General features: G+C 36.7%; 1 protein-coding gene and 1 pseudogene across 1 annotated transcript; one reads left to right on the top strand and one right to left on the bottom strand.

Annotated features, from left to right (window-relative positions):
* Positions 1 to 13,636: 13,636 nt before the first annotated feature.
* LOC112785173 (probable protein phosphatase 2C 76) lies at positions 13,637 to 14,332 on the top strand (annotated as a pseudogene).
* Positions 14,333 to 16,069: 1,737 nt separating this feature from the next.
* On the bottom strand, positions 16,070 to 18,292 carry LOC112786051 (protein FAR1-RELATED SEQUENCE 5-like). The gene is made up of 6 exons (XM_025829476.1): positions 18,171 to 18,292; positions 17,637 to 17,640; positions 17,319 to 17,378; positions 16,488 to 17,224; positions 16,349 to 16,392; positions 16,070 to 16,200 (listed from the first exon to the last, which is right to left on the bottom strand). The coding sequence occupies exons 1-6, from the start codon at positions 18,290 to 18,292 to the stop codon at positions 16,070 to 16,072; spliced, it is 1,098 nt and encodes a 365-aa protein (XP_025685261.1).
* Positions 18,293 to 19,278: the final 986 nt, after the last annotated feature.

Genomic DNA, 19,278 nt, shown 5'->3' with positions numbered 1-19,278 from the left:
TTGAAAATTCGATACTCTGTTGACCCTACGACGTAAGTGTGACCGGGCACTATATAAATTCCCGGGAATGTTACCCCCATTGAGCAATATTGATTATTTGAGAAAAAGCTATGCATAGACTCTTGGGGATGCACGTCGGGGGACAGTCTAAGGACAATTCAAACTTGTCGGGTTGGCTGGATAACCGACAGATGAGCCTCATCAGCCATAGGACAGGCATGCATCATATGCATTTGTATGCTTTGCTTGGGTTTGAACTTGTTTTGGTTTGCCTAATTGCTAAACTGTTCTTAACTGCTACTTGAACTATTTGCTGTAACTGCTACCTACTTGTGCTTTCCTTGTCTGTCTTGCCTGTGTTTGTCCTGGCGTGCTACATTTGAGAATGAACTTTGGTGCTGAATTAGTGACTGTGTTGTTTGATTGCGTGGTTGGTTTCTGATTGAGTTTTTCTTATAAGAAAGGAAAGGTTTCGTACTTCTGAAGGATTAAACATTGTTTCTTTGAAAAAGTTTTGAACGATTTGATATTGGTTTTAAAATATTCATAAGGCAATGATAATCGCTGAGCTTGAAAACAATTTTCTTATTAAATATCTTCTTATGACAACTTTGAAACTCCGTGGTGAGACCGTGTGGTTAGGTTCTCACCCCCTACAGCTTTACCTTTTCAGGAACCGGATGAAGAAGCATTAAGAAGAGTTATACTGCGTTTGGTTTATATGCTGTTTGTATTAACTAGATTATTTTCTTCCCTCGTCTTTGTTATTACAAGTTTGTAAGAGGGATAGGAATTGTATGTTTTATATGTATAATATATTGAATTATTATGTAAGGATTCTTGTATATGAATCTATGCTTGTTTGTATTTTTCTTAAGATAAAGTATTTATTTCTGTTTTTTCAAAGAAATCAGCGATACAGTGTCGAGTCATAGGCTCCTATTTTAATATTTAGTATGTAAAGTAGTCGTAATACTTCTTGCTATCAGAGTAGTGCAGCCGGAAGCGTGACTTCTAATAGTGAAGGTGTTACATTATGGTATCAGAGTAGTTTGTTCCTGTTAGAGCCTTGGGAATGAACTGATTATGCTTCATTGCATACTCTGAGTGTCTGTCATGTTATAGGTCTTGTCCGAATGACGAGAATTAGAGCTTTATGCACATGACTGTCTTTTGATTAACGTTGTTAGCTTACCATTGCATATCTGTTGATGTTAAGTCTGGCCAGCTTAATGTTGATGGTTTATGTGTACGGTAAAGTTAATGGGTTATCATGGACAAAGTAGAATTAATAAGCGATGCGGTTCACGGGTTCTGGGAGCGTTAGAAATTAATTTTTGAAGTTAGTTCCGTTTTGACGTATAATCTTGTTCGTGTCGTGTAGCTTAGCACACCGTTTTCTCTTTTATTGGTTATGTTGGAATTCCTTGTCTTAGATTCTTCCTTTTAGGATATGATTCGACTCTGTTCCTAACGATACTTATTTGTTCCTATATATATTTCTGCTTGATTATAATCCTGATTTTTCACTTGAAATCATTTGGAACCTTTATCCTTTATGTTGTTCATATTTCTCTCTACGAATCATGAGTTTTTCTTTTGAGTTGGTTTTGAACTTGTTTCACATGACAATGGTCCTTAATTCTTTGAAAAACGTCAGATGTTATTCCTTGATTAGTTTACACCGAAGATAGGTGCTTTAATCATGCCACATGATGCGCGTGTTACTTATTCTTCGATTTATCATCTTTTTCGCTCCTTGTTTCAATTCTTTTTGGAACCAGATTTGATTATCCATCATTGTCATTATTTATGTATTTCTTCATAAATTATGTACCCTTTTATTCGATCTTAAATTTGTTCTAGCGTAACACATAATTCTTAATACTTGAGTGATTGGAAACCGTGAGAGTTACGATTCGGAGCAAGCTAATTGTGTGATTTGGTTCTTCTACTTCGCCTTCTACAACTTATATGCCCAGGTTACAATTTTTGACCCTGTTTTCCTCTAAATGAATAAAGTACTCCCCTTGGTAAAAATTTCGAGTTTGTCTTGGTATGAGATAACAATTCTAGCAATATTCTTTCGAAGTTTTGTTTTGGAATCTTTGTTGAGAAGAGTTTTGATCTTTTTATTCTATCTGATCTTGTCTGTAACCATTCTTTGAATTCTGGATATGACTATCTCTGATCTTACATGTACTTTCCTACAAGAAATAAATAAATCCTTTATGTAGCTAAAAACATACTTGTTTTTAAAGGTACTATCTATACCCTTATTAACCATATAGGAACACTTTACATTAGATTTTTTTTTTTGAACATAATTTGATTCTCCTCCAATATTTACTCAAATTTTTATATATGTCTTTACTTGATTATGTACTCAAGATTCTTGATAAGAAATTTTTGCTTCTATTCTAGTTAATCTCTATTTGACAAACTTCATATAATTTATTTTAAATTGGATTGTTTTGACGCAATACCTTATTAAAACTTCTAATAATTATTTTGGGAAAGTGAATTCATTCCTTTATAGGGTTACAACTTGATTTTCCCTTTCGGTACGTCTTTTTGTTTTTGTACATCTTTGCTTACTTATAATTTCAAATGTTTCTCCAAGTTCTTGTGAAACACCATTTTGGTTGCTTATTATTTTCAAAATTTGCATTCCTTTGAGTAAACTTCAAACTTATTTTGGTGCAACATACCACTTTTTATAATCTCGTTCTAAGGTTTTTGTTTCGGATTCCATTGAAGAAGTTTCAATTCAGTTTTTCTTTTGCTGGATTCTATCCGTAGCCTTACTTTAAATTTCAATAAAATCATTTTGGAACTTAGCATATGTTCACTGATATGAAGCTTTAAAACTTTCCTATGCAATCGAAACCTATTTGTTCGTAATGTACCAAGTATTCTATTATTGACTAATTTACCTTGGACTTTCCCTTTTGAATAGAATTTAGTTCTACCTCTAAGATTGATGTAAATTTTTATACATATTCTTGTTTGATTATGATCTTTTAATATTTTTCAACATTCTTAGCTCAATTAATTTTCATTATTTCAAGTTTTGCACAAATCGAATTTAACTTGAATTTGTTTTAACATAACCCAATATTTACGCTTCTGTTACCTCTCTTGAAGGATATCTATTTCATATCTTTTCTTTTTAGAATGAGAAATCATACTTTTTTAGATTTTCCCATGCTTTTGAGTTTTGCAAATGATGTCGTTAGTTTAGTTATTCCTCGCTTGTGAACTTAGTGTTCCTTGATGACAAATTATCTTAGCCTAGTTTCACTAGTCTTTTTCCTTTGTATTCATTTAGTTTTATGCACTTTCTTAAGCCATAAGTAAGTCAATTGGGTTGAATTTCATGTTTCCTTTGATTCAATCAACCATGGATAAATTGATGCATTTTCATGAGTTTTTGTGCCATAATTGCTCATATGACAAGAAGAAGAACAACTCTCATGATTATGGCATAGCTTTGATACAATTGTTGATTGATGATAGGTGGAACAAAACTTGGAAGAAGGTTGCAAGAATGGGCTTGAAAAGAGGGATTCACGTTTGAGCTAACGTTTGCCTCAAACGTTAACTCAAATGTGAGAAGCAGATGAAGAACACCCTGGAGAAGAGCCAACGTTTGTGCCAACGTTTGCCTCAAACGTTGAGGCAAACGTTGGCTGAAGAAGGGGCAAGGGAAGGCAACGTTTGCACCAACGTTTGCCTCAAACGTGAGGTCAAACGTTGGCGCCAAAGAGAAGAGAAAGATCACTCCTGAGCAAACCAACGTTTGCGCCAACGTTTGCCTCAAACGTGAGGTCAAACGTTGGCACCATAAAAGCAAAGAAGAGCACCTCTGTTTGATGCATTGAGTGAGCCACGTTTGCGACAATGTTTGCCTCAAACGTTGGGCCAAACGTTGGCCAAAGGAGTAGCATGGGGGAACCACGTTTGAGCTCACATTTGACCTCAAACGTTGGCTCAAACGTGGAAGACAGCAACTTGGCCGAGCTGCATAATGTCACACAAGGGACGTTTGAGTTAACGTTTGCCTCAAACGTTGACTCAAACGTGAATGGTTCATGGCCCGGTTCACTAATGGATTTCTTCCCAACACCAAAAGCAATCAACGGAGGCTACTATCAACCCAATTCCATCAAGGCTAAAGGCCCAATGCAAAGCTTAATGATCATTTGAAGAAAGTGTATAAATAGCTTAGGATTTGAAGTTTCAAAGAGAGCTTCCTTTTTAGAATTTTTAATACTTGCAGTAGAGATTTTTCTTTTTAGTTTTGCTGAGTAGTTTTTGGAGAGCTTTTGGGTTTTGAGCTATTTGGAGATTTTGAGTCTTGGGTGTTGAAGAATTGAGGAAATTCTATCTCAATCTCACCTTGAGATCTCTCTGTTTTCTTTACTACACTTTTTGAGAAATCAATATTTGAATTCCTTTCTTCTACTGCTTGATCTTTACTTTTCTTGCAATTGAATTCTAAATTTAGATCTAGGAAGGCATTGAGATCTAGACTTGGTTATCTAGTCTCTTGGGTCCCGAGATCTACATCTTTCAATTTCAATTTCCTTGTTTCGTTGCTATACCAAGCTTATTGTTATTGTCATTTGAGATCCGGTTTGATTGAATCCACATTTTATATTCCTGCTTGTTGCAATTTACTTTTCCTTGTTTAATTTCTGCAATCCCAATTCCCATCTCCTTTTATAATTCAAGCAATTTACATTTCTTGCACTTTAAGATTCTGCAATTTACATTTCTTGCGTTCTAAGTTTCTGCCATTTAATTTCTTGTTCTTTAAGATTCAGCTCTTTTTCTTTTTGTTCCCTTTAATTTCATGCAAATCACCTACTCCCCTTTACATTCTATGCAATTTAATTCCTGTCAACACAATTTCACACAATCAACACTTGTTTGCTTGACTAATTCAACTACTAAACTAAAGTTGCTCAATCCTTCAATCCTTGTGGGATCGACCTCACTCCCATGAGTTTTATTACTTGATGCGACCCAGTACACTTGCCGGTGAGTTTTGTGTCGGATCGTTTTCTGCACATCAAGTTTTTGGCGCCGTTGCCGGGGATTGAATAGATTGACAATGATTAAGTGAGGTGATAGTTTAGATCAAGCACTTTTTCTTTAATTTTGACTAACCTACTAACTGTTTGAATTTTTGCTTAAGCTAACTAAAATTTCATTCTAGCAATAGATTGAAGTATCACTGGTTGTGTGTTTCTCTTGTTTTTTTTGTATGTCAGGTACAGGGAGAGCTACTCCTATTTTATCCGAAGCTGACCAGAGGACTCTCAGGAGATTAAGAAGAGCTGAAAGAGGGAAAGGTATTGTTGGAGAGGAAGAATCTGAGGAAGAATATCACGAGATAGAAGGAGATCCATCTAATCCCAATCTACCACAGAGAAGAGTGTTGGCCTCCTACACTTTTTCAAATCCCAGACACTGTGGAAGCAGCATCTTAACTCCCAATGTCAATGCAAACAATTTCGAGCTAAAACCACAACTCATTACACTTGTTCAGAACAATTGTTCCTATGGAGGCAGCCCATTGGAAGATCCCAACCAGCATCTATCTACCTTCTTAAGGATCTGTGACACTGTCAAATCCAATGGCGTGAATCCTGAAACTTACAAGCTTCTGCTGTTCCCGTTCTCATTAAGGGACAAGGCCGCACAATGGCTTGAAACTTTTCCCCAAGGAAGTATCACTAGTTGGGATGACTTGGTGACTAAATTTCTAGCCAAATTCTATCCACCCCAAAGAGTCATCAGGCTGAAAACCGAGGTACAGACATTCACACAATTAGATGCTGAATCCTTGTATGAAGCATGGGAGAGGTACAAAGCCTTAATCAGAAAGTGTCCTCCAGAGATGTTCAATGAATGGGACGTGCTGCAAAATTTCTATGAAGGCCTGACATTGAAATCTCAAGAGGCATTAGATCATTCTGCTGGAGGTTCACTACAACTGATGAAAACTGCTGAGGAAGCCCAGAATCTTGTGGACATGGTGGCCAACAATCAATATTTCTTTGCTCATCAAAGAAACTGCCAACCATCACAGAGAAAGGGGGTATTAGAACTGGAAGGAGTAGACTCCATTTTGGCTCAAAACAAGATGATGCAACAACAAATTCAACAACAGTTTGAACAAATGGCCAAAAGAATTGACAGCCTTCAAGTAGCAGCTGTGAACACAAGCCACCCATCAACTGTATGTGTGCAGAATGAAGAAAGCCAAGAAGAGCAACAACAGGAGCAAGTGCAGTACATGTATAACCAAAACTTTGGACAAAATGAAGTTTATGGTGATACCTACAATCCATCCTGGAAGAACCACCCAAACCTCAGATGGGGAGACAATCACAACCAGAACCAACAACCATGGCAGAGGAACTCAAACCAAAACATTTCAAGGAACAACCAAAACCACAACCAGCAGCAAACTAACCAAAACCCTTACAGAAAACCTCAAAATAACTACCCCAACCCCAACCATTATCAATCCAATAACCAACCCACCAACCAAAATGCCCACCATTCACCATCCACACCTCACAACCTACCACAAGCATCACTAGAAACTCAAAGAATCACTAACTTGGAAACCTTGATAGACAAAATGTGAAAACACCAAGAAATGACAACCAAGAACCATGAAGCCTCCATGAAGAGCCTAGAGAGGCAGATTGGGCAAATCTCCAAGCAGATTTCTGTTGAGAGACCTTCAAGCTCACTACCAAGTGACACCATTCCTAATCCAAAAGAAGAGTGCAAAGCTGTACAACTACAGAGTAGAAAGACATTGGTAGACAACAACAAGGAGATAACCAAGAAGCCTTTGGATAGCAACAAAGAATCATCAGAGAAAGGGGAAGCTAGCAATGAAGACATGACAACAAGAAGAAATGCCCCAGAGAAGCTCAAAGAGAAAGACAATCAGCCACATAGTTCAAAGGAAGCGATTCAGGGACAGCAGCAAGTGGAGAAGAATTCTACACCTCCATTACCCTATCCTCAAGGGTTCAGCAAGGAGACTAAGGACCAATACTTCCCAAAATTTCTTGAAGTCTTCAAGAAGTTAGAGATCAATATTCCCTTAGCTGAGGCACTTGAGCAAATGCCTCTGTATGCCAAGTTCTTGAAAGAACTTATCAACAAGAAGAGGAGTTGGTAGGTTAATGAAACTATACTGCTTACTGAGGAATGCAGAGCACTAATCCAGAAGGGACTTCCTCCTAAACTCGAAGACCTTGGAAGCTTCTTTCTACCCTGCGCCATTGGTAGCATGACCATCAATAAGGCGATGTGTGACTTAGGAGCTAGTATCAATCTAATGCCTGCCTCTCTAGTGAAAAAGCTAAGCATAAAAGAGGTAAAACCAGTACAAATGTCTCTAGAATTGGTGGACAAGTCAGTGATATACCCTACGGGTATGGTTGAGAACCTTCTAGTTAAGGTAGACAGATTCATCTTCCCTGCAGATTTTGTGATCTTAGATTCAGATCAGGATGAGGGTGACTCCATTATACTGGGAAGACCATTCTTGGCCACTGCTAGGGCCATCATAGACATAGAGCAAGGAGAATTAAGCCTCAGGATGCATGATGAAAGTGTCACTCTGAGTATACTGCCAGAAACACAGTTCAGTAATGAAAAGAAGGATAGTACAGAAACTGACAAAGAGAATCTGCAATGGAAGGAGGGAATCAACAAGACAAACAACAGCTGCCCTCCCAAGCAAGAGATAGATGATACAACAGGTCAAAAAGAGAAAGAGACTGTGCAAAATAATGAAGAAATTCAAGAGGACATTATAGTATTGGCAACTAAGAAAAGAAATCTCAAGAGGAAGCCTGTTGTCAAAGGAGAAGGGTCAACAAAAGGAGGGAAGAAAAACAAAAACAGAATAAAAAAGGGTTAGAAGAGCAAGAAAATTCCAACAGAAGGGCTTTTCAAAGGTGACAAGGTGCAATTAGTATATCAACAGCTAGGAGCAAAATATCACTACACTGTTAACCAAGTACTCTCTCTTGAGCACGTTGAAATTGAGCACCAAGGCACACAAAGAAGGCTCACAGTGAGGGGGGAATAAGCTGCGACATTTTAACCATCAACCACCCTAAGAGGATCAATGTCAAGCTAGTGACATTAAAAGAGCGCTTGTTGGGAGGCAACCCAACCTGAGGTAGTCCTTTTCTTTCAATGCTAGTTCAATAAAAAGATTAAGTGGATTCACCTGCAGTGCAAGGAGCTAAGTTTGGTGTCACACACCAAAACAATTTAAAGGAGAATAAAGGATTTTAAGTTTGGTGTTCCACCAAAAATCTAATCTAAAAACACATTCTCACCTTCTGCATAAAGGGTTGCTAGCTCCAAGCAATCAGATGAATCATTTAATCATTGTCTGCTTCTACTTTGTAGTTTTATTACTTTTAGCTAAGACACTAGGAATTCACATATGAACAACTCGATGCATCAAAGGTAGTGGCAAGGGACTAAATTTGGTGTTCACACACCAAAGTAAGTTCAAAAGCCTACAAGAAGGTCCCGCACACTAACTAGTTATCTAAGGGCTTGAGAAACAAGAAATTTCCATTAACTCTGCAGGGATTCAAACACTTTCTTGGGAGGGCTTCACACCATCAGTTGAGAGTAAGAAAAAGAAGCCAGCAAAAGGTTGTATTGTCACTTAACTCCATCAGCATGCAATCTTTCTAAATTTGAAGTTTGAATATGCCCATCTTAGCAGTAACTGTTAGTTCAGTAGTTATGCATCTTGAATATTATTGTCAATAAGAATACTAGTCTAAGTGTACTTGTGTGTTTACTTTCACTTAACTAATGCATGCTTTGTCCCCTAAGTCTTTTCAATTCAATAAAAAAATGTTTGAAACATGAAGTAAGATGGTTCATTGTTAGCTAGAAGTCAAATAATAGTAAGTGGTGGCATGTATGTGTGATTGTGTGGCAACTCACTATTAGTGAATAAAAGGAATAGATTGTTCTCTTTTTAAGAAGAAAGTAGTTCACTGTCTATGAATCTCAACAAAATAAAAGTCCTTGGGTGAAAAGAAAAACAAAAAGAGAAAAGAAAAAGCCAAAAGTGGCAACAGAACAAAAGGAAGAAAAAAAAGAAACAAAGCTAGACACCAATAGCTTGAACCTTAGAATAAATGCCTGTGGTGTCTTTGTACTAGGATCTGCTTGGATTATTAAGTTCTTTGGAGTGCATCAACACTTCGTAACTTGGGTTAACTAACCCGGGATTATCAACTGAAAGTCCACTATCAAGAGCAACCTAGCTACAAGATATTTAGTAACCCAAAGAGGTGCTGGGCATCAATGTTCTAAGAAGGCATGTGAGCCAAGTGTCTAAAGTGAATAATGTGTCAAGCATAAATAAAGAAAAGAGCTTGTTACACATGACACTGAACTAAAGTTTATAAAGAAAAAAATTCAGTAAACAAGGACAAAGGAATAATGAGAGGTCATAGCAGTGTGTTGCTTGATGCTTAGAGGAAACTTTCTAGGCCTACTTGTCATTAAGAAGTGAGTAGTTACATATCTGCATAAAACCCCATGAGCTACCAATAATACTCTGCTAACATGAGCATTCTCTTTTGTTTTCATTCTTTCTTCTTAATAATTCTGTTCTTGCTTGGGGACAAGCAAGTTTTAAGTTTGGTGTTGTGATGACAAGTCATCTTAGCCTAGTTTCACTAGTCTTTTTCCTTTGTTTTCATTTAGTTTTATGCACTTTATTAAGCCATAAGTAAGTCAATTGGGTTGAATTTCATGTTTCCTTTGATTTAATCAACCATGGATAAATTGATGCATTTTCATGAGTTTTTGTGCCATAATTGCTCATATGACAAGAAGAAGAACAACTCTCATGATTATGGCATAGCTTTGATACAATTGTTGATTGATGATAGGTGGAATAAAGCTTGGAAGAAGGTTGCAAGAATGGGCTTGAAAAGAGGGATTCACGTTTGAGCTAACGTTTGCCTCAAACGTTAACTCAAACGTGAGAAGCAGATGAAGAACACCCTGGAGAAGAGCCAACGTTTGCGCCAACGTTTGCCTCAAACGTTGAGGCAAACATTGGCTGAAGAAGGGGCAAGGGAAGGCAACGTTTGCGCCAACATTTGCCTCAAACGTGAGGTCAAACGTTGGCGCCAAAGAGAAGAGAAAGATCACTCCTGAGCAAACCAACGTTTGCGCCAACGTTTGCCTCAAACGTGAGGTCAAACGTTGGCACCATAAAAGCAAAGAAGAGCACCTCTGTTTGATGCATTGAGTGAGCCACGTTTACGCCAATGTTTGCCTCAAACGTTGGGCCAAACGTTGGCCAAAGGAGTAGCATGGGGGAACCACGTTTGAGCTCACGTTTGACCTCAAACGTTGGCTCAAACGTGGAAGACAGCAACTTGGCCGAGCTGCATAATGTCACACAAGGGACGTTTGAGTCAACGTTTGCCTCAAACGTTGACTCAAACGTGAATGGTTCATGGCCCGGTTCACTAATGGATTTCTTCCCAACACCAAGAGCAATCAACGGAGGCTACTATTAACCCAATTCCATCAAGGCTAAAGGCCCAATGCAAAGCTTAATGATCATTTGAAGAAAGTGTATAAATAGCTTAGGATTTGAAGTTTCAAAGAGAGCTTCCTTTTTAGAATTTTTAATACTTGCAGTAGAGCTTTTCTTTTTTAGTTTTGCTGAGTAGTTTTTGGAGAGCTTTTGGGTTTTGAGCTATTTGGAGATTTTGAGTCTTGGGTGTTGAAGAATTGAAAAAATTCTGTCTCAATCTCACCTTGAGATCTCTCTGTTTTCTTTACTACACTTTTTGAGAAATCAATATTTGAATTCCTTTCTTCTACTGCTTGATCTTTACTTTTCTTGCAATTGAATTCTAAATTTGGATCTAGGAAGGCATTGAGATCTAGACTTGGTTATCTAGTCTCTTGGGTCCTGAGATCTACATCTACATCTTATTGTTATTGTCATTTGAGATCCGGTTTGATTGAATCCACATTTTATATTCCTGCTTGTTGCAATTTACTTTTCCTTGTTTAATTTCTACAATCCCAATTCCCAACTCCTTTTATAATTCAAGCAATTTACATTTCTTGCACTTTAAGATTCTGCAATTTACATTTCTTGCGTTCTAAGTTTCTGCCATTTAATATCTTGTTCTTTAAGATTCAGCTTTTTTTCTTTTTATTCCCTTTAATTTCATGCAAATCACCTACTCCCCTTTACATTCTATGCAATTTAATTCCTGTCAACACAATTTCACACAATCAACACTTGTTTGCTTGACTAATTCAACTACTAAACTAAAGTTGCTCAATCCTTCAATCCTTGTGGGATCGACCTCACTCCCGTGAGTTTTATTACTTGATGCGACCCGATACACTTGCCGGTGAGTTTTGTGTCGGATCGTTTTTCGTACATCATTCCTCTGTTCTGGTTTAAACTTATTTCAATTTAAATAATCACTACTTTTCTTATTTCTTATGGAGTACCTGGATTCAAATTTCCTATTTAGATGCAAAATGATTTTCTTTTCAGAACATTTTCTCGTTCCTGTAAATCGTTAGTTGCAATCTTACGCATCCTCCTGAATTTATACGAATTTTATCCTTGTCACTTATTCATCTTTTCCTTAGATTTGTAACTCCTTGAATATACTGACACATATCTCAATGTCACACGTGGTCCCTAGAAAATAAAAACCGAAGCGTTAGTTTTTCAGAGATGACTAGTAAATGAGGAGGTGAACTTTGGCAAGTTTGAAAACGCCATAGGTTATGACGTTTAAATTTCAGGAAAAGAGTATTGTTGAGAAGATATTCAAGTTTTTGGTAGCTCAATTCGTATAAGATGACAACTCGCAACAAGTTAGCTAAGTGACTGGAGCAACGTGAGATAGATAAGCATAAGGTGAAACTTGTAACACGGTAGTTCTTTAGGACACGGTTCGTGAATGCGGAAGGTGAAGCTTGTAAGTATGTGATATCAAAGGGAGTTGTGATAGTGAGCTATGTTAAAACCCTTAAGGTTGACACCATGTAACCCCTTTTCTTTTGAGCCTATCTTGTAACTTCTGCTTTACACCATGCTTTTCCTTTATTTCTAAGTCTTATGGTTTATTTTCTATTTGAAAATTTATATGTACCAAAACTTTTTTTCCTAAAGTATTCAAAAGAAAGGTATTAAAACCACGTAATATTTCCTGTAATATGCTAAATTTTCTTACTTATTTAAAAAGCATTTAGACAGTAGAGTATTGATTCTTTGTATTACCTTGAGAATTCCTTTAATTTTCGAGGTCGAAAATTTTTATAAGGTGGATAGGATGTAAGACCCAGATTTTTTTAAAAAAACATATATATTATTATGAGTTAGTTTCAATTTATTTATTTATTAAAGACTTTATTTTAAAAATTATTTTATTAAAAGTAATTAAATTAAGTTTGGATAATTAAATTAAAAATTTTACTTAATCTCATAATCATTGAGTAATTTTCTATATTTAAATTATACAACTTAACAGTTATAAAAGGATAAAAACTTTATATGCTTTAATTTAAATAATTGAGATTTCAGAATTTAATACTTTAATTTTATAAACAAAGAAAATAAATTATATTATCTCTAATTTTAAATTAAAATACTTATTAGAAGTTAATTAGCAAATTTATAATTAACTAGTATTTTAAAATAATTTTGAGGGATTAAATTAGATTTTTAATTAATACATTGTACCTCTAATTTTATTAAAATTATCTAAACCACTTTATCCTAACCCTAATTTATCACCGTCACCCCCTCATCCCTTACGCCTCAGCCTTCAGCAAAAACAAAAGAAAAGAAAAGGAAAGAAAAGGAGAAAGGGAAAAAAACAGAGAGGGGGAAGAAAGGAGAAAAGGGGGAAACGGAAATAGAGAAGAGGGAGAACGAAGGGGAGAAGAGAGCCGAGGATGGAGAGGGAGGAGAAGAGGTCGCCGCTGTCCAGCTCGCACCACCATCGTCACACACTACTACTGCCTCGTCACTACCGCCGCACCTTGTCGTCGTAATCAGAGCCGCCACCGCCGTCTGTTGAAAGCATTCGCGTCGCCGCTAGAACCCTTGCCGTCGTTGTTGCCATTGGACGAAGGAGAGAGGAAAAGATGTGATGTACATAGCAGCTCACTGCCGTGCTTCATCTTCGCCGCTGCCATGGACGCCGGTGAGTTGCACTGTGTCATCGGAGTTTGATGAGGAAGATTCGTAGATTGGGTTTTCCAAAATCAAGGTTTGGAATTTGGCGAAGATTGGTTTAGTGGTTGGATTCTTGGAGTTGCTATTCTGCCACTGCCGTTGCTGTAGCCGTGCTTCTATTGCCGGAGAACGGCGCCGTTGTCGCCAGAGAACCACCGTTGAAGTCGCTACTGTTCTGGTAAGCCTTACCCTTATTTCTGATCTCGTTGTGTATGCTTAAGTTGTTCCGTTACTATTGTGAGGGAGTGTTTATGTTGAATGAAGTTGTTATTGTGAGTTATTCAGCTACCGCCGGAAACCTTGTCTTCTTGGTTAGTCGTTTAGATGGTATGCAGCAGTTGTGTAAGGTCTTTGGTTGTTCAAGCTAGAACCTTTGCCAAATGAGTGAGAATAAACAACACTAGGAGAAGTTTGCAAGCTGTCCCTAGAATTTCTTATTCACCTACTCTCCAATTCAAGACATTCACAGTAATGATGGTGGATACGGGTTCCGTGTCAAGAAGTGCTGATTTCCTTGTAGATATGATGCCAGAAAAAGATGATGATGGCCGGTTTGCAAGTGGAGGGTGGAATAGTGAGGATGGAAGGCTTAGCTGTGGGTATTCAAGCTTCAGAGGGAAGAAAGTATCGATGGAGGATTTTTACGATATTAAAACATTAAAAATTGGTGGTCATTCAGTATGCTTACTTGGAGTATTTGATGGTCATGGTGGTTTTCGTGGTGCAGAGTATTTGAAAGAGCATCTCTTTGATAATCTCATGAAGCATCCAAAATCTTTTACTGATGCCAAATTGGCTATAAGTGAAATGTATCAAGGTACTAATTCTTAATTTCTGTATTTTGAAAAAGACATTTTCTGGGATGATGGCTCTACTGCTTGAACCGTTGTTTTAATTGATAACCATCTCTATGTTGCTGATGTTGGAGATTATAGGACTATAATATCGAAGGCTGGTAAGGCAATTGCTCTCTTTAAGGATCATGAGCCAAACAGAAGTGATGAACGAAAGAGGAATTGATGCGTTTAAACTAAATTGAGGTAGGGGAGTTTTCATTAAACTCATTTTTATTCTTAAGAGTTGTTATAAATTGATATTTAAGCAAATAAACATTTTTAGTGATTATGGAGTCTTATCAATTGAACTGAATTGCCTTGAATGAATGTGATTGTTTACTTGACTGTGGCTATTTCTGAATATTAAGTTTGTATTGAGATAGTGAGTTGAAGATTAATTTGAAAATCTGATTTGAATGTTTATCAAGTATAATTTGAGAATTGAAAAATGATTTGATGTTAGAGTTAATTTGGGTTTGGAAAATGGCTTGAGATTTGTGAATGACTTGGATTTGAAACCGTTGAAAAGGAGTTTGAGAAATGATTTTGTTGGGACCCGAAAAGGGTGGCAGAATCTGAGTTTTAGAGGAGATGCTGCCGAAATTTTATAAAATTAGAAGTTTCATTTGAAGTAGTTATTTTAAAAAGGTTTAATTTTAAGCATTATGTGGTTTAAAATTACTTTATTTATCAAAGAAAGAATTATGTTTTGGATTGAGATTGTTGATTAACGGAAAGAAGGTTGATGAGGATTGATTTGAAATATGTTTTTTGAATGAATTTGGAAATGGGATATGGATTGATGAATGATGATGATATTGAGAATGGCTTAGATATTGATGAATGATGAATGAATTATTTATATGGCTTATGAATTTGAAATATCTGAGATACGAGGTTCCCTGGATTAAGTGCCGTGGCTTGCCACCACGTGTACCAGGTTGAAAACTCGATACTCTGTTGACCCTACGACGTAAGTGTGACCGGGCACTATATAAATTCCCATGTTACCCCCATTGAGCAATATTGATTATTTGAGAAAAAGCTATGTATAGACTCTTGGGGATCCACGTCGGGGGACAGTCTAAGGACAATTCAGACTTGTCGGGTTGGCTGGATAACCGACAGATGAGCCTTATCAGCCATAGGACAGGCATGCATCATATGCATTTGTATGCTTTGCTTGGGTTTGAACTTGTTTTGGTTTGCCTAATTGCTAAACTGTTCTTAACTGCTACTTGAACTATTTTCTGTAACTGCTACCTACTTGTGCTTTCCTTGTCTGTCTTGCCTGTGTTTGTCCTGGCGTGCTACATTTGAGAATGAACTTTGGTGCTGAATTAGTGACTGTGTTGTTTGATTGCGTGGTTGGTTTCTGATTGATTTTTTCTTATAAGAAAGGAAAGGTTTCGGACTTCTGAAGGATTAAACATTGTTTCTTTGAAAAAGTTTTGAACGATTTCCTATTGGTTTTAAAATATTCATAAGGCAATGATAATCACTGAGCTTGAAAACAATTTTCTTATTAAATATCTTCTTATGACAACTTTGAAACTCCGTGGTGAGACCGTGTGGTTAGGTTCTCACCCCCTACAGCTTTACCTTTTCAGGAACCGGATGAAGAAGCATTAAGAAGAGTTATAATGCGTTTGGTTTATATGCTGTTTGTATTAACTAGATTATTTTCTTCCCTCGTCTTTGTTATTACAAGTTTGTAAGAGGGATAGGAATTGTATGTTTTATATATATAATATATTGAATTATTATGTAAGGAGTCTTGTATATGAATCTATGCTTGTTTGTATTTTTCTTAAGGTAAAGTATTTATTTCTGTTTTTCAAAGAAATCAGCGATACAGTGTCGAGTCATAGGCTCCTATTTTAATATTTAGTATGTAAAGTAGTCGTAATACTTCTTGCTATCAGAGTAGCGCAGCCGGAAGCATGACTTCTGATAGTGAAGGTGTTACAGCGATAACCTCCAAGCTTGTGCAGTAACTTCTTCGTAATGTGCCAGATGCACCACCAGTGGCGTGTATCGGGTAACGTATTTCTGATCGCACGAAAAATGAATCTGCATTGATCGGTGATGATCTGTTGTGAAGCAGTTCCCAAGCACTTCACCCATTGGCTGAAAACCCACTCATAACTTAGGATTTCCTCATTCTCCAACAGAGCACAACCGAGGAGGGTCGACTTACTATGGTGGTTGACACCGACGAACGACACAAATGGTAATCCATGCCTACACGAAAAATCAACCAAAAATAAGAAATTCCAATCACGACCGAACAAAATAAAAAAAATAAAGAAAAAAACACCAACATAACTACTTCATACCGGTTTGTACTATAGGTGCTACCAACTGACATGATGTCTCCGAAATATTCATACGACACCCTACACCTTGCATCTACCCATACTGCACTCCTAAATTTACACTCCTCGTCCAACTTCACCGCGTAGAAGAAGTTAGGATTGATGTCCTTCATTCTCATGAAGTAGTTCATCATCTCCCTCACATCCGCATTCACGTTGCTGGTTTGGGGCCTTGCTGTAATATAGTTTCTTAATTCCTTTTCTGAGAATCCCAGGTTAGACGGGCCCCTATCCTCATTTGCTAAAGCTAGGGATGTCTTGTTTGGTCGAATCCCAGCCTTATCATTATCCTCGGTCACACACTTCGCATGCATGGTCAGGTCCCTAAACTCATGGTAGTACACCGCCTTTCTCGCTGAACATGGGTGTGAGTGCCTCAACTCAACCTTGAACAAAACCCACTCTTGCATGTCCTTATCAAACTTTACATATATCCTTGCCTTGCACCCAGCAGCTGAAATCGTGTTCTTCTGCGTTGGTGCTTTGACACGAGACCCGCAAAACCCGTCTCGATTACAGTGGATAGCTTGGTTAACGGGTTTCTTTATGTTCTTGTCACATGTTGCCATCCTTATCTTAGTTACAAATCCTATTTTCTTTGCGTAAGTAACATAGAATTCATGAGCCATCTGCAACTGCGCAAACCGCATTCCAACTCTTGGTATTTCGTCTTCTTGAAGGCAACCATGATCCAGTAACTACATTTAAGATTGATTACAAAAAACATTACCATTAATGATCAAATCAAACATGCGGATCATGACTACACAAAATTAAACTAGAGTCCAAAACCTCGTAACCAAGATCCCTCTCTTCACTTCCAACCTCAATAACATCCAACAGTTGCATGGCCTACAATTTCAAAATAAAAACAGAAACCCGAAGAAAAAAATAAATCCTTTTTAAATATCATGTAAATAAAACCTCAATAACTAGCACAAAAAATGCAACAAAAACTAGAAATCAAGTTAATCATCCTACCTATTTTAGCTTAAAAACAAATGCATGAAAATGACAATGATGGGTAATTGAATTAATTATTTCATTTTACCTATTATATAAGTATTGTAACTACTATGGATTCTCTTTAATAATGTCACTGTACTTCACATAGCTGAACATGCAGTAGATACAATTACCATACACATAATTCAGTCCTCAATTTCAGCGCCTGCATCACCCTAGAGTTGCTTTTTTTATTCATTCAATGACCATCATGTGTAATCATATACATAAATTCTTATCTACGCATGCAGGAAGCATATAAGCATACCATTCATTATAAAACAATCATATAAGCATACCATTAATTAATTGATGCAAATTCTCCATACATATAAGTATATAAGCATATAAGCATGAAAAATAAGCATATAATATGCAGGAAGCATATAACCAGACCATACCATTATAAAACAATCATATAAGCATGCCATGATTAATTAATTTATGCAAATTCTCCATACATATAAGCATACCATTCAATATAAAACAATCACAAATTTGGTTGAATCACAAATTCTCCATCACATTTGGATAAGCATTAAACATAAAAATAAACATGCCATTTACATTGAGATTTAAAATCTAAATCAGTTGAAAAATAACCATCTATTATCAATGTTTTGAATGTAAGTTGCTCACCTTATTCGATTGCTCACGTCGACGACGAAATGGTCAGGTACGTTTTCATGTGGATTTGATGAATTCTCATTACCGACGGCAAATGGAACACAACCCATCAGTTCAAACATATCGCACTCCATTAAGGAACTTCAGCTAGGTGATGTGCGTGAATGAGGAAGCACACTTGAAACACCTTCATCTTGCGATATCGACATCGGGAAGAAGGCACACACCGACTGTGCACTGTCCTTACTGGACGTCTGGGTTGTCGCAAAGATCGACCAAACGAGAGGAACGTGGTGTTGGGCGGTGGACTGTGCGGATGACAAGGCCAGTTAGAACAGACTTGGAACAGACTTGTACTTGTATGCATTATACAATACATATATTGGCTCCTCATACTTTTTCTTTTATATATTCTTGTTCGCAAATCGTGCAAGATTTGTAACCAAATATTAATTCATTGAGATGCTATCCAGATATTACTATTAAGTAAAGTATCATTTGTATTTGGATAAGTCCCAAAATTATTCCTAATCTTTAAATTGTTTTATTTAAGTCCTTAACGTTTTAAAGTTGTCTGAATGTGGTTTTGTTGTTAATGATCTAATAACAAAGTTGACGATAGGACAACATTGAGATGGTTTTGAAATGTCAGGAATTTAAATAGGACAAAAATATTGGGATAAAAATGATATATTACTCTTAGAAGAATTACCAAATCAAATAAAATGAAACTAAATTTAAACGGAATGAATTACATTATGAATTCAAGATTTTTACTTATCATGGAATGCTTGTAGAATGATTAGTAGATAAACTTTCAAGAAAGAAAAAAAAGCATGGTATATATACAATAAAGTATAAATTATATATTTTTACCATAAGTATGAGTGAAAATCTTGAAAATCTTCTAAGGGTAATGTTTCATTTTTATCCCCAACATTTTCCTCCTAGTTGAATCCTAATTTTCAAAATTGTGTCAATGCTGTCCTACTGTCAATTCTGTTAATAGACCACTAATGGCAGGACAACATTAAAATGATTTTAAAACGTTAAGGACTTAACTAAGATGATCAAAACGTTTGGGATAACTTTGAAATTTATCCCAAATGTTAGAGACAAA

This window comes from Arachis hypogaea, chromosome 20 (genome assembly GCF_003086295.3).
Source record: "Arachis hypogaea cultivar Tifrunner chromosome 20, arahy.Tifrunner.gnm2.J5K5, whole genome shotgun sequence".
Taxonomy (NCBI): Eukaryota; Viridiplantae; Streptophyta; class Magnoliopsida; order Fabales; family Fabaceae; genus Arachis; species Arachis hypogaea.
The sequence above is the reverse complement of the archived record's forward strand: the minus strand, read 5'-3'. Positions and strand labels throughout refer to the sequence as shown.